General features: G+C 38.5%; 1 protein-coding gene across 5 annotated transcripts in view; it reads right to left on the reverse strand.

Annotated features, from left to right (window-relative positions):
- Window positions 1-19,721, reverse strand: part of KCNQ5 (potassium voltage-gated channel subfamily Q member 5) — a 284,582-nt gene that overhangs the window by 46,210 nt on the left and 218,651 nt on the right. For all 5 annotated transcript variants that reach the window (XM_039730331.1, XM_039730324.1, XM_039730317.1 and 2 more), the window contains 2 exons: window positions 3,515-3,690; window positions 2,952-3,077 (listed from right to left, as the gene is read on the reverse strand). In XM_039730331.1, the coding sequence (XP_039586265.1) occupies window positions 2,952-3,077; window positions 3,515-3,690 (302 nt within the window). The remainder of the gene's footprint in view (window positions 1-2,951; window positions 3,078-3,514; window positions 3,691-19,721) is intronic.

Raw genomic sequence — 19,721 nt, forward strand, 5'->3', positions numbered from 1 at the left:
AATTTGGATGCCATATCCTGTCTTTCATTTCTGTGTATAAATATGGGCTTCAGAAATGGAATTAGTGAAATAACCATGGCAGTGTATGGTCCTCAAGTAATCTGAATTAATGAATGGGTTAATTGCAGCGTGCCAGTGCTGCTCCTGTAAGGAGAAGCATAAGTGCCTCTAAAATATTGAAATTCAGGAGCCTTTTCTTTCTTGTACCTCTGCCATGACAAAATTCAGTCCAGAGTTTGGTACATAATCTGTGGTTTAAGTCAGAATAACTTTTGCAAATAAACAAATCAATGAGACTAAGCATTGATTTCCCCCAAAATGCCATACAGTCTGTCCTTTTCAAAAATCTGCATGTGGGTTACTCTGGCAGTAAAAACATCCATGACTAAGAAGCACATTATGCATTTCCCACATACTGTTTTACATATTGTAGAAAAAATTACTATTATTAAAATGGCAAAGACATCAGGTAAGGGGGAACACTGATTTCTAGTAAGTTTGTGCACTTGCTTAAGTGCATTAAAAACTTAAATGTATTAATGTCATGCACTGGGGAAAGAAGAAAATATATAGAAATATACAATATATATTGTTTTCAGGTTTTTAAATAAAATTTATTGTTTTTCCTGTTGAAATCTAGGCAAGATTCCTGATTTTCTCAGTTGCACTACTTATATAACCTCTGAGTCATGCACTTTCACTTCATAGTGTACAAAATATTTTAAGCACCACTTTATACAATGATTATTTCCTAGCAGGGTTTTTCCTTAAAAAATTGCAGTCAGCAGGTAGTGGAGAAGCAAATTCTAAAATAAAGGTCTTGTTCCTGCTGCGAGAGCTGCTCAAGGAGAAGGATCTGGATCTAACAGGAGCCTCAGTCAGATGCCAGATTGGAGCTCTGAGTTTGCTGGGACTTTCTCATTCCTTGTGCATACATTTCCCCATTCCAGCTGGCAGGTGGGTACAATCCCCTGCTCAGCCCTTCTCCTTGCCTGTGCAGGGCTAAGGCACACAGGCCCTTGCAGAGAGGTAGAGGCTGTTTCCTGGGAAATCAAATGTCTGAAAAGATCCATTCCCAAGAACATGCACAGCCACAGGAGGGTCTCTTGCAGGATCACATCCCCACTGCCATCCTAAAGGGGCAATGGTGTTTTCAGACTGCCAGAGCTGGGTACCCATCAGGGAGGACATCAGCATCCAATGCCAGATGCTTCACAACCTTATCAATACAGGAAGGCAAACTCAGAACTCTGCTTTTGAAGAAATGGGAAACAAACTACAGTGATGCACTGAATACAAAACCTTTTCACGAGAAAAGGTGTTATGTGTGTTTGTACTACAGCATAAAATGTATATTTTATCAGTGATCTGCCTTGATTGCTCTAAAGCAACAAGTTTCACTGAATACAAAACCTTCTCTTGTGACTCTAGCCAATATGAATTTTACGTGTGTTTGTACTACAGGATAAAATGTATATTTTATCAGTGATCTGCCTTGATTGCTCTAAAGCAACAAGTTTCAGCAAAATATATTTCTGAATATTTGTAAATGTACACATAATATTTAGTAGGTCTGGCTTTTCCAAGCTCCCAATTTTGTGCAGTGATAACATAAAAGTATAGTCTCTAGGGAAGACATACAACAAATGACTAACCCTTAGATGAATAAATTTCAAATACACTAACTATCCCTAAAAATAGTGAGTAACCTTGACCTTAGCTCAAAATGCAGACTAAACTTCTTACAAATATTTTCAATAATTTAAGACATTCTGGAAAGGGCTTTTGTGCAGTCCCTGTGTCCATGCTCTGAGTCTGCAGATACTACTAAATCTAGATGAAATCCTGTCAGCAAAAGGTCTGAGGTGAGAAAGCTTCATTTTTGCATCCCTCTGATAAGGAAAGGTGGCAGAGGCTGGCTCAGGTCTCACACTTATTCCAAGGAAACTAATGAGTGCTCTATGTTATTGTCAGCATTAATGATCTCCCAGGTATCATTTCACTACCCAGACACTACCAGAGCACACTGTGTGTGTTCTACTGCATCAGAAGGAAAAGAAAAGCAGTTTTATCCTGCCTGACAATAACTGCCTTAGGCTTTGTTGGGGCAGATTTCTTAAGCTGCCTGAGTAACTCTCATGCGGTGAAGAAGTCTGGATCACTATAGGACATTTTTCAGCAAAACTCCTTACACATAATGCCATTAAAAAAAATAAAAACTTCAAACTTAGGCCTTTTTTGTTTATTGAAAGCCTGGTTTCTTTAACCATATTCATATAATCAGGCATGTACTTAGATCCCACAGATTTCAACAAAATAAAAACAATCATATAATCCTCTTTAAGAAAAGCAATCAGGCATGTACTTAGATCCCACAGATTTCAACAAAATAAAAACAATTGATTTGATAGCTAACCATGATCTCAAGTATACCTGTAAAAAATAACACTGCTGAAGCAGAATTGACATACTTATTCTTGGTCTTTGTCCTCAAGGTACAGAGGAAGGAGAAACAAAATCTTTTAAAGGGCACTGATGATACTCTCATGCCAAAGCTGATGTAAGATTTTTCCCCTCTTTTTTCCTGACACTTTTTCCTCTTCCTGCACTGTCACTTAGAGCCCTCTGGTTTGTATCAAAACAGCTCTTTGTGGGGCCATATTACAAACTATATTACTGAAAGGCTAAGGGTTAAAAAGTACAATGCTTTCTTCTCTTGAAGGTTTAGTGGTCTGGTTTGCAGCAGAAACATAAAGAGCTGTTCTGCAGGATGGACTGAAATAATCTGTCAATGTGCAAATGAATAGCTGAAGGAGGAAGCTTCTCAGACTATTTTTTTGTCAGTAAAAACAATTCATTGAACAGCATACTAAACTAAAATCCTTAGTAGGGGAAATTCAAAGCACTTTAGCATATTGGTTAGAGAGTCTATGTTATTTTTCTGTACTTACTGTGCCCCACCAGAGAGCATCTGCATACGTGGAGAATTCAGTATTTGCATCTTTTTCCACCAAATAAACCAGGAAAGATGAAAAGATGAGTACTAAAAATCCTATGTACCAGGCTGTGATTAATTCCTAGACAAAAAAGAACAGAAATCAATTCCCATTTTATGGACTGAATAGAATGACATTTCAAGAAGGCATCATGAAAATATCTATGTAAATGCTTTTTTGGCATCTGTGCAGTTATGAGTCAAGTGCTTCCCTATGGATGCAAATTTTCTCTGAAAGTGGACAAGATCTACTCTTTTGGTTTGATGCTTCAGCAACATCCCCAAGATATAACAAATTACAGCTGCCCATCAAGGACAACATTTTTTAAAATCTCTAAAAACGGTTAGCATTAAACATGGCCTGATGTATCTGTGTTAGTTCATAACACAATTAATGTTAGTTTAGAAAATTTTGGGTATTCTGCTCAAAACTGATAAATGCTTATTTCCTTGGTCTCTTGTTGAATCACATCAAGTGAAGATATCAACCAGACAAAATTAGTATTTAGGATTACATACCTTGCTATGTGCATAAACTACAGAACCTAATAATTTCCAAGTGCCTCCTCTTCGGTCCATGCGCACCATACGAAGGATCTGTAGGAAACGAAGACTTCTCAGTGCTGATGTTGCAAAAATGTTACCTTGAGTTTTTGCAGAAACAACTGCTATTGAAGCGATGAGAACAATGATGTCTGAAAGAAATACATTACAGAAAGCATTAATGTCCACGTATCAGGAAATAGTACATACATCTACATGAGCTGAATGAGAAGGACAAGAGAGAGACTCCTATAGTGGGTCGGAATCCAAAACACAGAGATTCCTGTTTGAAATAGGGGTGTGAGATCAGAGCTGGTGTTAAAAACTACCTTGGGAGTCTCCAGGGTGAAAAGTGAGGCAATTTTCAAAGCATAAGGATAAAAGGATTAATGTTGAAGAAACCTCATGTAGGAGCATTGAAACTTGATGTAGCAAACTGTACAAATCAGTAGATGGATTAGAACTTTTCCCCTTTATCTGTCTTTCCATATAAACTTTTCTGTGCAAAGACAAAAAAGAAAACTAAGGTAAGAAAAAAAATGAGGCAGGCCCAGAGGTGAGAGTCAAGCACAGTACTTATTTCCTATGAGAACAGACACTGTGTGTTTGAGGAATGTAGTTTCTGGACACAACTGCCCTGATGTACCATTTCCTGGAAGGGAGGAAATACAGCACTGGGTATTCAGAAGCATTTCTTTAGCTGGAAGCCTGGAAAGTTAGTTGAAGTTCGGCAAGTGTTAGGATTTATTTCTTCAGGTCACGGATTCAAACAGTGAGAGTGACTTTGGTGTGCAGGAAATAATCAGCCAGCTGTCCTTAGAGCCAGAACAGCATTTAAGGGGAGAGGAGGAGAAGCAGCAGAGTGATGGCACACGGATGCTGTGAGAAGGCATAATGTCTTTTAAGGATTGGGGTAGATAGGCTGTTATGCATGGACTAGAAAAGCACAGAACAAGCTCTGTTCTTCCTCACCTCATGATTAATTCCCTGGCAAACTTTAAAAGCTTAAAGAGCCCTTCTAAGAAATACCTGATTTTAATTTTAGGGTTTTATGCTGTTTGTATATTTCTATGCAAGGATAATCTAAATCCGTGTTTGTTGGTGAATAGTTGAAAGCAGGTTCTTGTTGATACGAATTTTGCTTCTTTTGTGTTGGGTAGAAACACACATATTGTCCCTGGCATAGCTCCTACAAGAATGGCCCAGAAAGTGAGTCAATACAATTCCAAGGGTACAGACAATCTGTTTCTGTGGTTTAAGGATTGTCCTGATAAATTGTGGAACTTTTGACACAAGGGGATCGAAATCTACGTAGGTTTAAAACCAGCTGGATAGTCTTAGGGGAGAAGATTTAATCCTGGGCTAATTAATACCAAAAGCCCACTTCTGGCTCAGGATGTCTTCAAGTAGCAGATGTTGGGGGCTGCAAAACTCTTGTAGAGAAATATCACTGTGTGTTTGCCCTGCTTGTGCAATCCTCCCTGGCTGTTCACTGTTGGCTGGTGTCACTGTTTGACATCCCATGACTGACCTTCTGCCTGTTTTATGTTCTGACATTTAAAATGTCTTTGGCTACTACATAGGTGGATCATAGGTGTCTGCTACATAATTTGGTATGAAAAATGCTGGATTTGCTTCTACATCCAGCAAGTTCAGAGATGAAGAAGAGCCAGAAGTGGACATGGTGTCTTTGAACAGTACAAATCTCAAGCTCACAATAACCAGATGCAGGAGGTCTGGGTGAGAATTGGGAAATAGGAAAACTGACTAGGAAAAGTTAGGACATCACAAATTGTAATGGAGAACAGAAAAATAGGACTTGGATTGAGCTCCACATGAAGATATTTAAATTTAGGTGTCTACATATGAAGCAGGTGTCTAAACTTCCCAAGCAGCACAAAGTAATCATGTCAGCTGAGAGAGGTGCAGCTAATCCTCAGGAAGGCTTCTGCTGGCTGCTCAGCTGCCTCACACTTTGGACTTGGCACAAAGAAGGCTTAATTCAGCTGCCCAAATTTATTTGTCCAGTGCCATTTGAGATGCCTTAAGGTATCTGAGATATCCCCTAGATCTGGCAGCTATGTTCTTGGGCCTGGAAAAGCTGTACTCTTCAGGAGAAGTGACTGGGGAGCAGGGAATATCATGTAACAGGGGACAGGCACCTCTCTGTACTCTGCTGAACTAAACCCTAGATCCTGATTGACTATACTGCCAGTACAGACACGTACCACACATGTACCCACCTAAAGAAAACTTCTTTCTATATTTAGTTGTGCTTATTTGGATTCAAGGCTAGAGGTACTGGAATGTCTTGAGCAATATGGACTGTGCTGAAAAAACAGTGTCCCTGGTGACTAACATGGTGGCAGGATGATCTTGACTTGTCCCTGTGCCTCTGAGCAGAGTAGCAGTGGAACAGACATTTTAATTTAGTGGTGACTGGCTATCAGCAAGTTAGAGATCATTAGAAGAGCAGTGTATGCCCCTAAAAATCATTCTTAGAACTTAAAAAATAATAAGATCACCCAAAATATTGGGAATTACGCATTTAGTCCAGAAATTATTAAAATGCTTACTGGGGGCTTTGGTCACCCTCCACCACTTCTAATAGGACAATGTTTTAAAAAATTCAGTGAGTGCACCTGCCCTTATTCCTATTGATTCCAGAGCTCTGACAGGTTTTTTTTATAGCACAGAGTTTTGTGACAGCTCCCCACTGCAAAAAATTAAAATTAATTCAGTCTTGCCAGCAGAGCACAGCCTCTGCCCTGCACTGCTGGGAGCCCTCTGCCCCACTGAGGGTCTCTGGTCCCCTCTGAACACAAGCGACAAAGAACCCAACAGTAGCATAGTTGTCTTTTCCATTTTTAAAAGTATTGGTCCAAAGGAATTATCTGCTTGTGTATGCTCTTCTATCTGGAGGGCAGGGATGAGGTTCTCCCTAAAGGGAAGAAAGGTGGAGGAAAAAGGGGAGCACAAAATGCACAGGAACCTGTTTGAAAAACAGCTGAAGGGAAGAGAATCCTCCTAGGCTGGTGGTGGTTTTTTCACACTTGGCTATTCACATCCTCAACTCCCACCAAAGCCTTATCCCTGACTCCTCAACTGGAAATAGGGAAGGTAAGAATGTGTCCATTTCCCTTCTTGGCTGTGTTTCCCTAGGAGGTAGGGAAGGCAGGCAGGCACATTATTTCAGTGTAGTTTAACTTGTTAGGACCATGTGTAGGATAAATCAAAATAAACCCTTGGAATTAAATCAGAGTCCTAAGAAAAGTTTGCAATGGTTGAAAGTCACTTCTGAGTATGTTAAAACTGCTTTATTTTCTTATCTAAACATACCCTGGAAAAAATGAAAAGTTAAATATATTATGATTTTTCAATATGCTTCAGGTGGCATTTGCCCTCTTTTAAACCAAGAGAGAAACATATTATTCTGAACTTCCTTTTATATTCCATGTGAATGTAGCTAAAGTCTCTGTGGTATTTCTGTACTTTAAGGCTTTTCCAGACTTCTATAACTATTTTCCTCTTTATCTTTTAGAGGCAAAAGTAGGAAAACAGGTCAAATTAAATAATGATATTTCAATTAATTTAATGGGTGCTCACTTTTCACTCTGAATCCTTCTGTAAAGCACCAGAAAATATTCAGATGTGAGATTGAGTAATGGGCAGTATAATTCTAAACTTCTCTATGACTTACTAAAAGACAGATGTTTCTAATGTAGATTTACCCCTTTGTTTATTTTTTTCCTAACCAATATGTTATGTATGATGTCCCAAAATGTTAAGCCTCTCTTCAGCCATGATGAAGATTTTATTCCCCCTTTAGAAATATGTCTCAGATTTTTATCCTTGCACGTAACAATCTACCTCATTAACTCTAGTCTGAGATTTCAAATAATCTCAGCAGCTTTTGCATTGGTCACTTTTGAACACTTAATTTTAAATGAAATTTCAAACAACTAATTCTTCCACTTCAGACATTTCACCTAGTACCATTCACGAAACCCCTGAGATTACACAAAAGTTTTGTACATATTAACTAGCAAAAGATTTTTTTATTTGAGAGGAACCATGTTAACAGGGCCCTTTCATGAAAAATACAAAAAAAAAAGATGACCCCAGAACTCATGTGTTTAACAGATTACACTTATGTATAGTTCAATGTCACTAAAACAGTAACACGTCAAACAAGTAACTGAAGACCAGTAAAGCAACCCCAAACTTACATAACTCATGAAAGATGTGCCAGTCCAAGTTCCCCACCTCACAGAGGAAGGCCAGTGTTGGGCTGCCTTAGGCTGCTCAAGTTTGATCAGAAACTCTGGATTGCTTGTGTTACTGATGGAGGTGGGGTTGGCATTCCTAAACTATCAGCATTTCTAATGCCAGCTGGGAGATTAATAACATGGTTGAAAGAATAATAATGATAGAAAAAGAGGCATCATAAATCATCGCAGGGGATTGTTTTACTTTTAATGACTCTCCAATGCAATGCTCCTAGCATGAGCTTCTTGGATGTTGTGAGATTTTACAGCATTCATAGGTATCATGGGAATGAACCCAGCTGAAGGGGGAAACACAAAAACTATACTTGGCTATTGTGCAATGTCCCAACACCTTGATGTACCACCAGGATGATCTCTAAAGTTACAGAAAGAATGTCAGGGTGATTTTTTACAAGAGAATGTAATGATAGAACAAGGGGGGGTATGGTCTTAAAATGAAAGAGGGTTGGGAGTGGATGCTCCTTTCCCAGATGTGTTCAAAGCCAGGCTGGATGGAGCTTTGAGCAGACTTGTCCAGTGGACTGTGTCTCTTCCCATGGCAGGGGGCTGGAACTAGATTTTGCTTCTCTCAACCCAAACTATTCTGTGATTCTGTGATTATTGGGAAACATAATAAATGACAATCTCTCATCTGCTCAAACCTCATGCGCATGCTCATACTAATGCACAATCCTGCATCATCTCTCTTTTTCATATTCTTCAAAGAAAGAATGTATTTATAGGAGCTTTGCCTGCTGCCTGCATTTAATGCTAATATATTGAGACATTTCCTTTCCTCTAAATACAAATACTTTGAGACAATACAGGTAAAAGTAATCTTGTTATTTTTTCTTTGATTTTATCTGAATAAAAAAATGAATAATATTTAATCCTTTTTGGATCATCACTAGGTCATCAAAATAGTGTTTGCTATAAATTCACAAAAAATGCTCAGAGTTCATATATTCTTGTAAAGAATAGGCAGGAAACTTCAATGGCTGTCAATTACTGTGTCAGCATCAGCTACAGATCAGTAAAGAGAGGCAACAAACTAGGACATATGTAGGGACTATCTGCCCCCAAAACTGTAGAATTAAGCAGAAAATCTCAAGAGGTTTTTTTATCTACCCTGCAGCTGCATTAACTCACAAAGAAAATTAAGTGGGCAATCATTTCACCAAATCTAAGCTACCCTTAGGCTGTCCTCCTAAGGTCTAATTTTGAGCTAGAGTTATTATCCATGACCCAGGGAAAAGGCACAGCTTGTAGTGGTCATTTCTGAATAGTTCTCAGGAGAGTTCATTATCCTCAGCTTCAAAGTTACTTTTGTAAAAACCCCAGCACTATGATTCTGGTGCTACAGAGACATGGGCTCCACTAAGGGCACGAGAGAGCTTTGACATCAGCTCTCTCTGCTTCCCATGGCACAAGTCATGCACGCCCATGGCAGCACAGTGAGCAATTATTCTCACTTGCTGAGGAGATTAAATAGGTTTTAATTGAGATTTGCAGCAATCAATACATAGTAACACTTAACAGTTTCTATTCTGAGTCACTAAGAGGTGGCAGGGAGAAACGACCAGCATTTTAGTTTTTCTAGTATCTCTTTGGAAATCAGTCCTTCCAGTCCTTATTGCTATTCTCAGAACTCACTTCAATTTGATTCAATAATCTCTACAGCTGGCTGGCCAGGACCAAAGGGTATCATCTAATCAATGGATGATATGGAAATGTACTTTGAAGCTTAACCAGACACTACAGCACAAAGTTAACAAAACACACATTCCAGACCACTGTATTTGAGCACATCACACGATAGAAATATGATAAAAAAAAACATATTCAATGGGCTTTACCCTAAACCTATATAAATTGGCAATTTGAAGCAGTTTAAGATAAGGCCTGATGACGGACACTGGACTTTGGCCATACAGCAGTACCTGAAAATAAGTCTGCACTTTTTCAGATTCCTTAAAGAAAAGGTCTGTTTACACAAACTTGACTATTGGAGCAGCAGCCTTTTTGCACAGCCTAGTAACATACTGGGCATTGGTGTACTTCATGCTTCTGTGGGCTAGCAAAAAAAAACAACAAAACAAACAAACAAAAAAAAACCACCCAAACAAAAAAGAAAAAGGCATTCATAGAGTTTAAGGCCCTGAATACCCTAATAGAGCACTATTCAGGGAGAGACAGAATTGGATCCTTATTTCTTCAGGTCACAGGGCAGAAAAGGTTACTTTGTTGTAACTGGCTGGAAAACTGCTGTTATCTTGAAAAAAGGGATTAACTACTTCCCTCTACCAGTTCAGGAGGGCAAAGAATACAAAGCATTAATAGAATGTGCTGCAACAGTTATATTGAAAAGAGATAGATGTAATGTTTTTACCAGGTGGTAGCTCCTTTGCTCTGTAAATGTTCCCTTACTATAAAATCAGTGGGATATTTCACATAGTTGTGACAGAAAAATTTGGTCAAATATGGGCTGAACTTACAGTGACCTTGTATAAGTATTTGTCCCAGAACCCAAGAATTTTCAATATCTTTACCTGTAGTTATGTCTCTGAACAGAGAGATGAATGATATTTAGAAAGATGATGTGTGTTATCACGTTTAGCAAATTATTTCATTGGAAGAAGCAGAACTATTTATCAGCAAAGTAAAAATCAGTATTTGAATTATTGCCAGAATCACAAAACTGACTTTTCAGAGACTACTCTGGACACATGCAGACTTTTGAGGTCACCTGAATTCACCCTCAAATGATATTTTCAAGCATAATTTTCTGCCTATAACCTCCACCCCCCACCTCCAAAAAGCAATTTAATAGCACTCATTTAATTATATCACCTGAAGATCTCTAACGTAATTTGGGAGAGGCAGGAAGTTGAGTTCTGTACCTCCCACAAGAAGCTCAGCACACTTACACCTACAAGGCCTCAGTTTTACAGAGAAAAAAAGCCTGAACACCACCAGCAACAACAAAACTCCCCCAAAGCAATATGAGATAATCTGAGTTGTGCATATTCTAAAAATAATGATGGTCAGGATCTTGGGTCCTGGCAAAGTCTGCTTTCAGCTCTGTCTGAATATAGCTTTTCTTTCTGGTCAGGGATCAGATCTCTGCTCAGATGCCAGACAGGTTACGATTAATCGTCACCTACTAGTAAAAGTAATTGGCAGGATATCTTCAGGAAATTCTTGGGATGGATGATGCTGTTTGATTTTTGCAGATGTTGTTGTCACTCCAGCCAAAAGGTCTTTGTGTTTTCAAATGCATAACACCATCTGGATGGAAATCATCTTAATTGTCATTGCAGGCAAAACAAGTTGGTGATTTCGCTTCCTTTTTTAATCTTTTTGCAAGATGCAAAACAACATGGTATTTTTAGAAGTAGGAAAGTGAGCTGGTATTGCATATCAAGATAATTCACAGAGATAAACACAGATGAGTGTGAAAATTGACTTTTATTGCTATTAAAAAACAGGAAGATAGTAATGTACTGTAGTGGCACAAGAGAAAGAAGTTCTACAAAAATATGTAACACTGTCTAGGCACTGAAGTGGAATTAAAAAAAATCTAGAGGTTAATATTTCTTCTGTACTGATTTTTTTTTTCTAACAGTGAAAAACAGCTACATTAGTCGCTGCCCTCCATTTTAAGGAGTCCACTAAAACTGATCTGTGCATAGAAACTTGGATTTTCCTTATCATCAACTAAGCAATACCCCGTGAAGAAATCAAATAGATGAATCACCTTGGACCCTTCTTTCCCTTTATCATTTTTATTTGCAATATATTGGAATCATCTGAGTAAGCAAACTATTTTAATGTGAAATGAAAGTAACCTCCTGGAAATACAGACAACATTTTTCTGGAATAAATGGTATTTTTATAAGTGGATCTACTTAGAAAAACAGCTCATCAATATGTAAAGATATCTTTTCTGGCAAAAAGAGAACTGGAAACAAGTCAAAGAGAATTCTTAGGAAAGCTAATAAAATACAACAAAAGTTAACTTGGTACTCCAAGCAATTCCTGAACCAGAAAGAAAAGGAATATTTTTAATAAGGCAATAATGGATATTTTTTAGATGTGAAAACTAAGTATTCTCTTTTTAATTTGTGGACTAATGAAGATGAGTAATATTTTTCTTTTGTAAATTTAAAAAAATTTATAATGAAATCCTAATTCCATGCCTAATAATGGATGAACCAATGCTACTAATTACTGTATCAGTGTATTGAAAGTATATATAAAAAAAAAACAAAAAAAAAAAAACCTGCATAGTTAAAAAAAATTTATAATGAAATCCTAATTCTGTGCCTCATAATGGATCAACCAATGCTACTCATTACTGTGTCAGTGTATTGAAAGTATATAAAAAAATAAAATTAAAACCTGCATAATATGGTATCACTCTCCCAAGTATATGCACCTTGTTCCTGTGTAAAAGTAGCACATTGTTAGACCATGATGGCAAATACATATAAATAATGTCATTTTACCTTCTGCTGTAGACAGCCAAAATATTTCTCTATGGCCTGAGAGCCACAGCAGCTCAATAAGTACTGAATTTCAAAGTGTAGCTATGGTTGCCATATTTTATTTAGTTCGGATAAGAATAACAGCGTTCATGGAACATTTCACCTGCCTTTGTACTGTTTGCAATTATTGTTCATGGCTCTGTTGAGTACACAATCTTTCTATGGACTGAATAACTCCTTAGCAGACATCTTCATGTTATTAACAGCTGGCTCAATAAATCTTAAAAATCTAAGGGCCTCCTGCAAGCTAAGATTAAGTGCAATTACAAGCCTTTCATGGATTTATACTTAATTAACTTTTTCCGATAATTCATCTTTAACAGAATTAATATGTACCTGGCAGAAAGAATAAAGCAGTATTTATTAAATGCAAGTTTTATTTGGCTTTAAGGCAGGCTGACGGAAACATTTAAAGCTGTGTCTTTGACCTAGCGATTGCCAACCTGATTGTTGTTCAGCTAAAGAAACAAACTGCGAGAAACACGTGCAGATTCTCCCCATAAATCCTCACTTATTCCGTGCAGAAACAGTTTTGTGCCTTGAAAGCACTGGAAAACAAGGTTTGTTAGTCCCCTTACTATGGCTGTATGTTGCTGAATGACAGCCACGTAGTGAAAAAGGCTATTGCAGTGGAGAGAAAAACATCTGAAGGTTTCTGGAGGGGAAGGCAACAGGATGGATAGCCAGACACATGCCCCTGGGGAGTAAAGATGCTCATTACATCAGGCTGTAAGCAAACCACAAAGTAATCGCCAAGAAAAAAACAAAATAGCTACAGCATGGCAAGACTTGTGTATGGAGAAAGGACTGAATAATTTAGGAGTGGTTAGTCAGAAGACAAATATGAGACAGAGGCATGCAAACTAGTGGAAGATAAGAAGATCTGTTGGATGCCTCCTATTTACCCTTTCTTATAAGTGTGAGATCAAAAGACAATTTAAATTTGATAAAAAATACAAGATTTAATTGTAATTGACTTGTAAAGTTCATTGCTCTGAGGTATAAATGAATAACCAGGGAAAATTAAGGACAAGTTTGGATGTTTTCCCCTGAATTGGTGGAATTAGGTTTTTCAGGGGATCAAAATTCTTGTGTGACTCAGCCACTGATTACTCCATGTGTGATTGGCTATTTTGGGCTATAGGTATTAGCACTATCATTAGGGGTCTCTGGCACTAGTCAGCAAGTGGAAAGACACCAGCCAGGACTCCTGTGTGATCCAGCCCTGCAGGGAAGCATTGCTATATCTGTGCTGGATCCCTGCAGCCACAAGGGGAGGAATCTACAGGCAGGAACGTGCACTTTCATGGCCTTTCCATCATACTCTAAAACCCTGGGCAGGGGCAGGTGGGCAGAGGGTCTGGAAATGCTCATCTAACGCATTCCCAGATTGTGGATAAAGTGAAGGTGATACAGTGGCATGGGAGTGGAAAGGCCAAAAAATGTGGGAACAGAAAAATCCGTGGTGTGTAGGAGAATGTGGATGGGTGGAAACTGACAAGTAAAGATGGTGAAATGAGCAGGGAGAGAAAAACATGTCTCTGATGAGAGGAAAAGACTATTTGTAGGCGGAGAGGGAAGAGAGTATTAAAAGTCTGCTCTCAAATTCACAGGGTGGTGGGAAAACAGAAGGTATCCAGTATCTAGCTGACTTATCTTACACAGATGTTGAAGGCAGCAGCATGGGTCCCTCAGTGTTGGCTGGAAGAGCTCCTACATTCAAAGGCAAAACCTCTCCCTGCTGCCTGAAAGCACAACTTGCATTTCTAACCTATACAGCTATTTTGGATGTCTGAACATTTGGTGAGTGCCTCTTGGGACTCCTTTGTTTCTGTAAATAGAGTTTATTCAGATTACATACAGAGCCAGCCATCTCCAGCCACTCTTTCCCCTCAGCTGCCATCCCACCTGCAATTTGTGTGCGAGTAGCCTAAGAGGGAGTACTGTGCCAGCAAGAAGGTTTATACAATTTGGAGAACACTAGTGTGGGGCATCTTACACAGCCACACTTGAGACTTCCTGATGTAGGGGATATGAAGAAAGAAATAAAGGCTCTGTTCAGTGGTTGTCAGAAAGGAAAAACCCCATAATATGGTATCACTTTCCCAAACCCAACAGGGGCAATCACAAAATGAGATCTTAAATACAGTAGATTATGTCATACTGTGTGACAACCTCTCCACTCTGCCTTGTGACATTTTCACCTGAAATGAAACAGTCTCCACTGTGAGGGTGCCATGAATAGACTGGGCTGGCAAAGGGGAGCCCCAGGACGGAAGGAGCTCTGCCTCTGCTGTGGCTGCTGCCCAGGTGGTCACATACATCCATTGGGGCACCAGTACTGCACAACACACAGTGAAAGTGAGTGGCTTGCTTTACACCATTTAGGAGCTTCCATGGGCTGATGTAAAATGGATCTGAAGGTCACCTTCCTTGGATCCGCTATTGACAGCAATATCAAATATCACCAAAGGGCAAAACTCAATTTTGTGACCTATCAGCACAGGCTTAAAGATAAAAATTGTAATTTTTTCTTTAATAGGAAACAACAGGTTATGGGCACCTGGTGCTTAAGTGCTAGGGATGGGAAGAAATTAAAATGCGCAGATCATGCCCAAATTGCCATCTAGAAATATGCAAGCCCTATTAAACTTGATATACAAATTCTGCAACTCTGTTACACAGTGTAACAATACTGTTACATTGTCAAATCCTTCCTAACTGCTTTATTTATTATAGCAGGTGTAAAAAGGAGGAATCCAAAGCTTTATTTTCTCTCTTATACACAAGTTTTTTCCTAATGTAGCAGTTGGAATGTAACCATATGAGGCATGATCATAAAAACAGAGATTTCCTGCAACTCCCACTGGACTACTGTGCCCATCAGTCACTTCAGCAGGGCTGGTGGCAGCATGCAGTTCTCTGAAGGGATGTCAAAGAGTGGAAACATCTGTGGAAGCTGCATTTCTTCAAGCTTTGTGATCTCTAATAAGCTAGTGGCAAGGCTGGATGAAGACATCTGGCAATCAATTTGATTAAAGTGAGTATAACAGTGGGCAAAGCTTATGTTTTACACTGTCAGCATTGACAGCTAACAAATTAAAGCTGAGTACATGCCAGAGGACGGCATGTGAGGAAACAAACACTACCTCTAAAGCAACTGAAAATGTCTGTGTTTCTAAACAACAATACAGTCAAGCAAAATGAAGCTACTGTTCTTAGCCAACTGCACCAACAACCCTTTTCCTGGAGAACCTCACACAGGGGTGACCTGAAGAGAAACAAACTAGTCTTCAGCAAAGAGAGCAATAAAATCGCAACATTCAGCAGTTATTAGAGAGATGACTGTGAACTAAAAGAAGAAAAGAAATGGAAATATGAAATAGCAGCATGTTGCCTGCTCATATGCTGCAGGGTGAGTGAAAAAAGAACTGCTATCTGTGCAAAAGAATTGGTAAAAGTGGACTTAATACAGGTAATCATGAACGAGGTAGTTTCCCACACTACAATACCTAGAGGTGTCTAGAGACTGAACATTAGAAGGTAGTTATTTACAGAGTGGATTGTCAAACATGGCAAGAGGCTTCCTACAGAAGTGGTCAATGCCCCTTGAATGTCAGTATTTAAGAGGCTTTTGGACAATGTCCTTAATAACATGCTTAAGACTTTTGCTCAGCCTTGCAATGGTCAGGTAATTGGACTAGATGATCACTGTAGCTCTCTCCCAACTGAAATATGCTTTTCTTTTCCTTTTTTTCCTTTTCCTTTTCCTTTTCCTTTTCCTTTTCCTTTTCCTTTTCCATTTATAATTTCTCAGTATGTTTCCCATAGTTGCTTTCAAATAACTCTGGAAAGATTCCTGCAGTAAATGCCAATGCAATTGCTCCACTTAGACCTCTTCTAGTGTTTTCATTTGTGCTGACAGGAGTGAGGCTGGGACACCATGAGAGAAAGCAGATTTGATTGACTGACACTTGTGAGAGAGTTAATCATGGCTCAAACAGTCAGACTGACAGTTATCTAATGTCTTACACCAGAGTATGAACATTCAAATTCATGGTAACATGCTGACAAAGCACCTCTGAGTAATTATGGGCATATTAGTAATATAGGAGACATACTGAATGTGTCTTTTGAAGTAAAGCAGTGCTGCAAGCCAGGGGTATCACAGTCCTGTGAGAGGATACATGAGTGCCAAGGGCATCCATGTAATGAATTTAAGTAATGGGCAGCTGCAAAAGCCAAAATAGTGAACACTTAGTCTAATAGGATTGTTTTGTACCAATATAAAAATATTCTGAAAGTATCAAGATTTCTGCCTGGAAAGCATAATTCACTGCTGCAAAAGCAGAACTTGTCCAAAGAAGCAATTTTTCTCAGAGAAAAGCTACAGGCAAGGGTTGATGGTGATCTGAAATGGGAGGTACAAAGAATGTCACACACGAAGCAGCTGATCTGCAGCACAACACCTGGAAAGAAGCCAAGAAAGCTGAGAATTTTATTGCATATCAGTTATGTTCTGATATGTTATTCATGTCATAAAGAATTATAATTTTTTTAGATGCTAAGAGTGATAAAATTTGAAAAATAAGCCATTTTGCTACTTTTGAGACTCCGTACACTCAAGTAGGCAGATAAGTGGATTTGGCACAATCCTGTCTACCTCTAACTTCCACACCAGTGTTTATGCTAATAACTACTTAATTTTGAATTGGCAAACTTACACATACTTATGGTATCTGAGAAACTATCTTGTCCATGGATATGATGGGAATTCAGCATAGTAAGGTAGGATATGAATGTTAAATCAAATCAAGGCAGATTATGAAAATAAAGGTATTTGTCTAAGCAACTTCATATTCTAATATCTCTATTAGCAACAAGTTTAAAGTCAGTCCCTAAAAAATGTGAGCAAAACTCAACATACCTTTTTATGTTTATATAGGTTTTACATAGGTGTGTTAACATACCTATGTATAACTTTATACTTTAACCAGAAAAGATTGACTGCTGCTTGGTCTGCCAGTTGTTTCCCTCCTTATCAGACATTTCCAAGTCACAGTTCATAAACAGCACTGGAATTGCTATGATACACTTTTATAATTAAATAATATTTTATGATAGATAGCATTTAATTTATTATTATTATTATTATCATCATCATCATCATCATCATCACCATCATCATCCTTATCCTTACCATTACCATTATCATTATCCTTATGATTATGTTACAATGTCTTTTCTGAGATTCAAATATGAGAGATAAATAATAATTTCAAAGACTGCTTAGATCATATACACAATCTGGGTGAGAATGGACTGGAGCCTCATTATTTCTAAATAATGTGAATGTGATATTTCACTTTAGGACACTTTCCTAGCAAAAGGGAACTGAATTAGCAATTGCTAAACATTTCAGTGCAGGTACTGAGTTATATTAGCCTTGTTGAAAATGGATAATGACTTCATGATTAAGAAAATATATTTTATAGCCTTCTAATGGAGGATTATATTATTAGAAATAAATTATTTTTAATAAAATATCCTTGTCTTCTAAGAGACTTTCTATCACAACCTTGTCTCTTTAGTCTTCATGTCCCAGGTTGCCCAGTTCATGGTAGGGGCTCATCTACTCTATGTCACAAACACTATAGTGACATTAGTGTAAGATGAAAAAAACACAGCATGAACAAACACAGAATGCTGAATTCTCTAGCTTTTTCATAGAAAAAAACTTCAGTGTGAACTGCATTGTACCAATCTAGGTTTCCTTTGAATAGCAGACATACAACTTCTGGAAAGAGGAGATCAGAGCTTGATGTCTTTAATCCCAGCAAATGTTACCTTACTCAGCAGCAAGGGTAGTAGTCAGCAAAAGTAAGTGTGAAAGGATAAGGTCCATAGATGATATTAAACAGACATTATTTTTTCTACATGTTTCTAAAAACTGCATTGCCAGAACTGCCTAACATGAAGATATGCCACTAAATATTTGTTTTAAAAACCTACATAATTTGGGACCAATTTGGACTAAAGAGCATCTCTGTTCATGACACAGAATTATGGCTGCTGAAATTATCTGAGGAAATTTTGATTTGAAATCTAACTACTACTACTACTACTACTACTACTACTACTACTACTACTACTACTACTATTATCAGAGTATTTTCTGGAGTCGTGTGGGTAGGGTCTGTGTGAGATGAGTTCAAGTTTGGCTGGCAGAATGTCCCCAGACATGAAATTTGTGTAACCTTTTTTTTCCTGGGATTTATAATGAGATGTGATGTGAGATATGTCTTCTTGGTCAAGGATATACTTTATTACAGACAATCTCTGGGTTATTTAGAGTTCAAATTACACTGGAAAGGGGCTGTTTATATTGTTTATCATGAGCAGCAGAGTTACCATCTGTCTGTATTTAAACTATATGATGTGTCTAAATACCAAGGTGACAGATACATAATGTGTTATTACACAAATATAATGAAATAATTAAAATTAAATGTCCAGAAGATCTTGTAACACACTAGATATGGATTTGTTTATAAAGATTTGACAAAAGTGCCCCATGATGGTTCATTACCACTCTAATTAATGAAAAATAGATCCAGTAATAAGCAACAGTCACTGCTATCACTTAATGCTCTGAAACAAGGTTTGCCAGCCATGAAGTTCAAGGGCCTGATTACAGATAATGGACTTAAGCTTCCTGTTGGGAATTTGCTCATTCTGCAGCCTCAACAAAATTTGAACTTTTGACATTTCCATCATACCGTAGCTTGACTAGAGGTAAAATAGAAGCAGCTGTGGTGAAACTGCTTATGGACTAACTGAAATACATGAAATCTTTCACTCGGCTGGACCACCAGGAAGTGTAGTTGCCCTGGAGAAATGTAATATTACTAGAAGTACGCTCAAATTTAAAGTGAAAAATTCTGTAATAGGAGTTTCCACCCCCAAATTTAAATTGAATAAAGTTTAGACATTAGAGTTAGCAATGTGCCCTGGCAGCCAGGAGGGCCAACCCTGTCCTGGGGGCAGCAGGCACAGCATCTCCAGCCAGGCAAGGGAGGGGATTGTCCTGCTCTGCTCTGCACTGGGGCAGCCTCACCTCCAGTGCTGGGGGCAGTTCTGGATGCCACAATGTAAGAAATACATTAAACTATTGGAGAATGTCCAAGGAGGGCAAAAAAGTTGGTGAAGGGCCCTGAGGGGAAGCTGTGAGGAGAGGCTGAGGGCACTGGGTCTGTTCAGCCTGGAGGAGACTGAGGGGAGGCCTCACTGCAGTTACAGCTTCCTCGTGAGGGGAAGAGGAGGGGCAGGCACTGATCTCTGCTCTGTGGTGACCAGAGACAGGACCTG

Source organism: Passer montanus, unplaced genomic scaffold (genome assembly GCF_014805655.1).
Source record: "Passer montanus isolate IOZ18808 unplaced genomic scaffold, ASM1480565v1 scaffold11, whole genome shotgun sequence".
Classification (NCBI taxonomy): domain Eukaryota; kingdom Metazoa; phylum Chordata; class Aves; order Passeriformes; family Passeridae; genus Passer; species Passer montanus.